Source organism: Bidens hawaiensis, unplaced genomic scaffold, assembly GCF_021521415.1.
Source record: "Bidens hawaiensis isolate Kalapana, Puna unplaced genomic scaffold, B.hawaiensis_p1.1 tig00008534_1, whole genome shotgun sequence".
NCBI lineage: Eukaryota > Viridiplantae > Streptophyta > Magnoliopsida > Asterales > Asteraceae > Bidens > Bidens hawaiensis.
In genome coordinates this window covers 575,813-584,153 of record NW_027491609.1, presented here as the reverse complement: position 1 = coordinate 584,153, position 8,341 = coordinate 575,813, and the positions used below count along the sequence as shown (strand labels likewise).

The 8,341-nt window shown below is 35.0% G+C and overlaps 1 protein-coding gene across 3 annotated transcripts; it reads right to left on the bottom strand.

Moving 5' to 3' along the window:
• Positions 1-656: 656 nt before the first annotated feature.
• On the bottom strand, positions 657-8,042 carry LOC143529304 (transcription factor ICE1-like). Of its 3 annotated transcripts, XM_077025127.1 has the most exons (5): positions 7,087-8,042; positions 6,781-7,008; positions 5,872-6,042; positions 5,197-5,314; positions 657-721 (listed from the first exon to the last, which is right to left on the bottom strand). In XM_077025127.1, the coding sequence occupies exons 1-4, from the start codon at positions 7,999-8,001 to the stop codon at positions 5,210-5,212; spliced, it is 1,419 nt and encodes a 472-aa protein (XP_076881242.1). In that variant the 5' UTR covers positions 8,002-8,042; the 3' UTR covers positions 657-721; positions 5,197-5,209. The 3 variants fall into 3 exon arrangements, with proteins under 3 accessions (XP_076881242.1, XP_076881241.1, XP_076881243.1); XM_077025126.1 differs by lacking the exon at positions 657-721 and having other exon boundaries at positions 5,060-5,314; XM_077025128.1 differs by lacking the exon at positions 657-721 and having other exon boundaries at positions 5,060-5,293.
• Positions 8,043-8,341: the final 299 nt, after the last annotated feature.

The following is an 8,341-nucleotide window of genomic DNA, read 5'->3' as shown; positions in this document are numbered from 1 at the left end:
GTAAAAATAAGGAGAATAAGGTACGTTTAAAAAAACTCATGTTATTGGCATTTTTGTGATTGAGTTTTATAACAACTTATTAATTTATTTGCTTTAAAAAAAAATTGAAAGTCATGATTTATGAAAATAGCTTTTGAACACTATCAGATCATCTAAAATAATAAGTCAATAACTTATTTACAAACCCAATCCCAAACATGCCTATATATAAAATAGTTATATATGTATATGAATAAAATAATAAACAAGCAAATTCAAGCTTGAAGAACTACGCAATCTTTTAACGTCATATGTAAATGGAATAGAATTAAGGGATTTGAAGTGATTCTATTTAACTATAAGCTTAAACCTATAATTAACTTTCAGTTTTTAGATTTTCATAATCGGTTTATTTGGGTTAGAATTTGTTCGATTTTCTCAATAAAAAAGTAAATGATTAGTTGAGGTACCATCGGTTGTTAGTTTAGTTGGATTCAAGCTCGTTACAGTTTATTAACTTATTAACCACTATCAAATCACATTTCAATTTTGGGCCTGCTAGAAACGTCTTCAGGCCCAAGTTCCTTTTTTATAGCCCAGACGAATATACAACTCCAATATAAAGTATAAACCAATCAAGCGAAAAAAAATATATTTTATATTTATTTGACTAAAACGTGGATTTTATTAAATGGTGAAAGTAACAACATCAACATTGTGGATGATGCTACGCACGGAAAATCTTTTTTTTTTTTTTAAGTGGCACCAGGATATGTTGTTGTCTCTAAAAGCACGACTTTTATCTGCTCTGACTACATATTTAGTGATGTGAGCAACATATCACTTATTTATCGATGAGACACACGGCTATTTTTTCTTTGTGTATTAGACTTTCTCCCATCGATATACTAACTTAAACTAATGAGATACGTAACAGGGACAACCATATATATGGTGTATGCATTACTATTCACATGCACAATAAAAATACTGTAGTGTTTAGGCGAGTGTAAGTAGATATGCATGATATCCGTGTATCTCATAGATATATGCATGAAACTACCCTGACATGATCATATAGGCACCTGACAGTTAGATCATGGTCCAATTGTAACTTTCTTTTATTGATTCATTTGCTTTTAGATATCTATCTATTCTAATAAAACACTATTCATATTTGTCAATTGTCAATCTTTTAGTCATTCTTACCTTTTTTTCAATCAATTTCAATATATGGTCCTTAGCTTCTAGGTCATTTCAATATATGAATTCAACTTTTATTAAATGTAAATCTTAACTCATTTATTCATTAACATTACTTGTGAAATAAGAAAACGAGGAAATATCAAAATTGAAGTTGCAAACCTATTAGAATAAAACTTTAAAGTCACAGGTAATTGCAAATTAAATAAAATAAAGATGCATCATTGTCGAATAATTCAGATTTGTATGAAAATTACAAATTGTTTGTAAACTGAGATTCGAGCCACAACGCATAATTTTTTTATATAAGGTTGGTTTTAAATTTGAATTTAAAATTTTTCTCATGTGCATATGAACTCAGGAAATTATGTATTTTTCATAATTTTCTTCGAATATTTTAAATTTGAAATTAAATTTTCTCATGTGCATCTAACAGCTCGTTTAAGCGACTTTTCAGCTTGTTTCAGCACCTAACAGCTCGTTTAAGCGACTTTTCAGCTCGTTTAAGCACCTAACAGCTCGTTTAAGCGATTTTCAGCTCGTTTCAGCACCTAACAGTTCGTTTAAGCGATTTTTCAGCTCGTTTGAGCATCTAACAACTCGTTTAAGCGATTTTTAGCTCGTTTCAGCACCTAGCAGCTCGTTTAAGCGATTTTTTAGTTCGTTTCAGCACCTGACACTTCGTTTAAGCGATTTTTCAGCTCGTTTCAGCACCCAACAGCTTGTTTAAGCGATTTTTCATCTCGTTGCACCTAACAGCTCGTTTAAGTGAGTTTTCAGCTCGTTTCAGCACCTAACAGCTGGTTTAAGCGATTTTTCAGTTCGTTTCAGCACCTAACAGCTCGTTTAAGCGATTTTCAGCTCGTTTCAGCACCTAACGGCTCGTTTAAGCAATTTTTCAGTTCATTTCAACACCTAACAGCACGCTTAAGCGATTTTTCAGTTCATTTCAACACCTAACAGCTCGTTTAAGCTATTTTTCAGTTCGTTCCGACCCGAAACCCGTTTCTAAATCATTGTTAGGTGCTGAAACGAACTGAAAAATAGCTTAAACGAGCTGTTAGGTTCTGAAATAACCTGAAAAATCGCTTAAACGAGCCGTTAGGTGCTGAAACGAGCTGAAAAGTCGCTTAAACGAGCTGTTATGTGCTAAAACAAGCTGAAAAATCGCTTAAACGAGCTGTTAGGTGCTGAAACGAGCTGAAAAATCACTTAAACGAGCTGTGAGGTGCTGAAACAAGCTGAAAATCGCTTAAACGAGCTGTTAGGTGCTAAACGAGCTGAAAATCGCTTAAACGAGCTGTTTGGTGAAGAAACGAGCTGAAAAATCGCTTTAAACGAGCTCTTAGGTGCTGAAACGAGCTGAAAAATCGCTTAAACGAGCTGTTAGGTGCTGAAACGAGCTGAAAAATCGCTTAAACGAGCTGTTAGGTGCTGAAACGAGCTGAAAAATCGCTTAAAAGAGCTATTAGGTGTTGAAACAAGCTGAAAAATCGCTTAAACGAGCTGTTAAGTGCTAAAACGAACCGAAAAAATCGCTTAAACAAGCTTTTGCTGTTAAAACGAGCTGTAACGTGTTGAAAACGCGCTGATTCGTTGGTCCAAAAAAAAACTGACCCGAAATCCGTTTTGACCGGTTCCGACCTTGACTTGCTCTAACCCGTTCCGACCCGTTTTGAAAAATTTTTAATTTTTATTTACAATTTTTGTAATTTATTGTAATTTTCAAATTTTTTTTGCAAATTTTCGGAATTTTAAAATTATATTTTGCATTTTTACTAATTTTCGTAACCTTTAAAAGTTATTATGCAAAGTAAAAACATTGAAAATTAAAAAAAAAACCTAGATTACATGCTATCCAGGTAAAATATCTAGGATTGGAACAAAAATGAAAGTTCAATGACCTGATTGGAACAAAAGTTTTTATTAGTGACCTGATTGGAACAACTTTCAAAGTTGGTTAATATTCTATGGAGTAATCCCTAATTATAATCCATATGTATAAAGATTAACTATATGAATCATTTGTCATTTATTTATATGACTTTTTTCTGTAGTATAAATGGTTTTAGCGATAAGAAGATCAATATTTAGGTTTCAATATATTCTTCCATAACTCAGACCGAAATTCTTCAAATATATATATTTTATATGGATTGATTAATACTTTTTTAATATATTTATTTAATATGTCTTGTAAGACAAATTAGTTAACAAAAACATTTAAAACGTCAAATCAAAAAATTTGTTTCAGTCTCATTCCACTGTTTTCGTTTGGCAATAGCAATTTTATCATGATTAATCAATTTCAAATTCTTAAGATTCTAAGGATGATTATCTCATCAAAGTTAAGATGAGTAGATAATCATGATTTTTGGATAAACATTAGTAGATAATCTCAAATGACATCATATTAAATGATTAAAAGATATGATATTTTATATGTAAGAATATTTTTTTGTTAGTTTCATTTATCTATGGTTGATATGTACTTAAAGAACATTACTTGTCACACGGAAGAGTTATATGTTACCTTATCAAGAGTTACAAATAGATGTGTACTAAAGATTTTGAATTTTAATAAACAATGTATACCGGCCAATACAAGTACAAATGTGTGTACAAAGAAGGTTTTACTTATTTGTAACATATTTGTGTAATCTTAGTTATGTAAAATCTGTAATTTTAATTTAAATTTTAATTTTATTAACAATATATGATCATGTTGTTGATTGTATATCACTTAATGGTTAACGTTTAAAATTGTCATCAATTACCCGACCCGTGTAATACACGGGCCTTAAACTAGTTACTAATATATTGATAGATGCGTTTATCCTTGTTACCAACTGTATAAAGGTGTTTCTCATTCATATTCTCTATGAACAAGAACAAGTGGAGGACCATTAAGGTTGGAAGTTAAACTTGTTATTATCTAAGAATATATATTTTTTTCAGGTAACTTTGGAAGCAGAAGCTAAACAAGGAAGGGAGCTCTTGTACTATACTACTATAGTCTGTATGATCGACTAGGGCTTATAAGAGAAACTATTTGGACAACATTATTGCATTTGGATTGAGATTGCTATTTCTGCACGTTGAATTACCATCTTCTCACCCGCACACCCACTTAGATATCTAAATATTTAAGAGTTATGAAGCAGATGAATAAGAAAGACTGGTCTGTCAAGTGAAGACTGGAATAGAAGTTTTATTTATTTGTTAATCGGTAGCTTGATGATACTAATTTTGTTAATGATGATGCTTATTGGATGCTTCTAATCCTAAAACTAGCTATGTTGATAGTTCACAACGCAAACAAGGAATTGCCTATAAGTTAACAGTATGACTAAAAGTCAGCTGTCATGTTTCGAATGGGTTTTTTCTTATGTAATGTATACACTATGATATAAGTCGTTAATTACACGGTTTGTGTGATGTATGAATAAGATTCAATTAGGTTTTATAGGCTACATGAAATAACATGCACACATGGAAATCAACTGTTGGTATAGGCATGCCTTTTTCTATGAACAAGACATGAGACACATCAATGACCGAGTGTTTGTATTCAAAGAACACTGGTTCAAACAAGACATTTACAACGATTCGCGCTCCATTTTAACCTTTCCAACAAACCACTCCGAGACTACAATAGGCTATATTTGAATATTGAAATACGTACATGGTGAGATGTCATGTTTCTGGTTGCTGTTTAGTGAAATACCTGATCATAAAATCTTATCTTATGGCTCACACTGACAATTGCCTAAAAGGAATTGGTGGGAATCTCATCGAAAATCTGATCAACGACTGACAACGGATTAACGGGGGCTGCTTGTTGGTCATTTAGAGAACTAGATTAAACGAACCTCATAGACCCCCTAATTCTACTCCTAAATCGAAATAACTCTTTTCTGCAATTTTGCAAATTAAATTAGGCAGGCCTTCTTAAAAGTGGATATTATTAAATGGTTAAAAGTAACAAGATCAACATCGTGGATGTTACCACACAAAAAAAAAACTGCTATATGGCACCATGATATCCGGCTGTCTCTAGTAGCACTGCTTTTATCTGCTCCGGCAACGTGTCCTGCCCCTCCCTACATTGCTGCAAAACATCATCAAAAGTCTTTTAATCACTCAAATCATTATTTCAACCCGTTTATATAAAATCAAACGTGTCAACTTGGATTATATTTATTCTTTTACGTGATTAGACAACCTAATTAAGATAAGAAAAAAAAAAGCTTTAGCTAAAAATGAAACGCACCAGAAGACGTCTAACGTGTATTTAATGAATAAAAACTTTGATAACAACTCAATTTATTTAAACGAAAAAACTCAATTTAAAAATTAAAATAACATTCTTTATTAATTCGTTCTTTTCTGATAAAGATTAAATTATATTAATTAATCAAAAAAATATCAGAGAAATTTATCTTTGGTTTCGATGAAAAATTAGACCCAAGTTAAACAGGACATGTTCAGATGATGTTCGGATTCCACAATTCACCACATCAACCCGCTAACCCGACACGATTGATACAACTTATGGCAACTTGTTTCTTTAGGTTAACTCAACTTATTCAATGAGTTTGACTCAGATTCATTTTGCTCAAAAACCATTTTTGACCCGTTAGCCAGCCCGACCTGACAAGCCCGTTTAGTGGGGTTTAGTAATAATACCTGGGCCCGAAAAACATCCAAAGCAAAACCATTAAAACAACTTATGACAGCTTGTTGTATATCCAGCCCAAGATTCTCTAGGGCCCGCAGTGTTGAAAGTAAGAGGCCCGGTCTGCGCCCACACAACATGTGGATGTTCACACCCCTACCTTCTCTTGCATGCACCTCCACCTACACATAAAAAATCCATTATCGTCTATGCAAACAAACCCGATAAGATGATATCTAGAATTCTTAATAGTGTCGGGTTTGCAGGTTTAACTTTTCAATTATGGTTCGTGTCAAAAACATCAACCCAGGCCGTGTAACCCAAACACGACACGTTTAATCCACTAATTTAATGTGTCAACGGGTTGACAGATAATAATCAAGTTGTAAACATGCTAATCGGGTTTGTGGGTTGTAAAAAACTGGGTTAAAGGGATCATAAATTGGTTAGTAAGTAGACCAGTTTAGGTAGATAGGTGTGCGGGCTAACCTGTTTAGCTAAGACTCATGTTTTTATTTTTGTCAAAATCATCAGCCAGACTCGCACACAACACTTGTAATCGTTTAATCCAAACACGACTCGTTTACCCCATTTATTTAAACATGTAAAACGGGTTGGCTGTTAGTGTGTAATAATCGAGTTGTAAACGTGCTATTTGAATTACATGGGTCGATCTGTTTAACTAAATGGGTTAAACAAGTCAACCCAACACTACCCAAATTCCTAATTCGAGTTAAATAAAGCAACCCTAACCCGCACACACTTAAAACTGAAAATCGTGTAACCCATTTAGCTAAAGGTGCCAAACAAGTTGGCGGTAGTGGATTGTAAAAATGGGTTAAATAGGTTAACCGGTCGACCTATTAAACAAAACAAGATAAGTTAAACACGACCCGTTTTTAAAAGAAGCTAAAGACTACCTTTGCAAGATGGTTTTTTGGGCCAGGAAGCGCGGGCGGACATAATTCTTCTTTAACATGTTGCAAAAGAGCCGGTGGGGTGGGCGTTAATGGATGAATACTCGATGAAGGTTGCATCAAATTAGAGCCTTGTGGTGTTGCCTCTAATTCATTATGAAGATCATTAATCTTTTGTAATAATTCCTTTAAATAATCAATCGCGTCACCAAGAATCGAAGCTCTGTCCATCTAAACAAAACAAAACACAAAACAAATCAAATACTAATATAATAATCACCAAAAAACCAACAATAATACTCCAATTACCTTGCTGATTTTGGGAACAACGGATCTGAGCATATAAAGTCTATCATTCAGCTTCTTCCGCCGCCGTCTCTCCGCCATTAAGTTCTTGGCCGGCAGCCCCTTCTTCTTGCCTTTACTAACCGAATTACTCCCGCCGGCCGGTTCAAGTTCATCGGAAACGTAATTAAACCCAGAAACATCAACCGCCGTTTCATCGATCTCATCTTCCTCCCTTCTCTTCCTCTTCTTCTCATTCCCGTCCGTCAACTTATCGGAGCTCTGCCGTAACGCCGCCCGTTTCTGGAACAGAGTCGGCTGAGCTCCCACCGGCGGAGAAATCTCCAGCGGCCGGAGGACTTTAGACCTCTCCGGAAACAATGGAGCCACCGGAAACCCATCGAATCCGGTTAGACCCGGGTTGAAGTTGATATCTCCGGCTGTGTCGTTATTAGTCGCCGGAAAGTCAGAACTTGACGAAAGCTCCGGGATGGTGACGTGTGCGTAATTCATGAAGCTGGATGTCTGATTTGGAATGAAATTGGGGTCGGAGCATCCGAAATCGAAGGGGAGATCGTACGGGTTGATAGTATTGAATTTTGGCGGGAAGAAGGGGAAAGATTGGGTGAATTGGTTGTGGGTCTGTGAGGGAGAACACGAAGAGGAAGAGTCCATGGGTAAGAAGAGAGAGTTAGCGTCAGTGTTGATATTATTATTATTATTATTATTATTATTATTATTATTATTATTGTTATTGTTGTTGTGGTGAGAGTGAGAGTGAGAGTGAGAGTGATACCATTCTGTTTCGAGCATGGATTTGAAGGTGGTGAGAGAGGCGTAAGTGTTGGTGTCGTGGGTGAGGACTTGGTGGTGGGTGGTGGGTGACCATGATGAGGTTTCGTCATCGCCGTCCATCCAGGCGGTGGTGTCCGGTAGCATTAGGTGGTGCCGGAAATGGTGGGAGTTGGATAACGAACCAACAGCACTCTGTGTGTAAAAGGTATTGGTGTTTGGTGGCTTCCTTGTTTTTTATTTGCAGTTTCTGACTACTCTTATTAATGGCGATTGACTTTGCCCTCATGGTTTGTGCAAACTACGGTTTTACCCCCACGCTACCAAATTTAGACCGGTAAAGGAAATTTAATTTAATCTCTTTCATTAAACTTAAACTATTTAGCTACAAGATAAAAAAGAATGGACGTTGATACAAATTTTCCTAACATTTAATTAATTATTTGCGTTAATGACCTTGCGTTTGTGTGTGTTTATCTATGGGTTC

Coding starts and splice junctions, on each gene's coding strand:
- LOC143529304 (XM_077025127.1), bottom strand. CDS start 8,001: ATGCTACCGGACACCACCGCCTGGATGGACGGCGATGACGAAACCTCA. Junction 6,043..6,780: donor CAAAAAACCATCTTGCAAAG/GTAGTCTTTAGC, acceptor TTTTATGTGTAG/GTGGAGGTGCATGCAAGAGA. Junction 5,315..5,871: donor TGGATGTTTTTCGGGCCCAG/GTATTATTACTA, acceptor AGTGATTAAAAG/ACTTTTGATGATGTTTTGCA.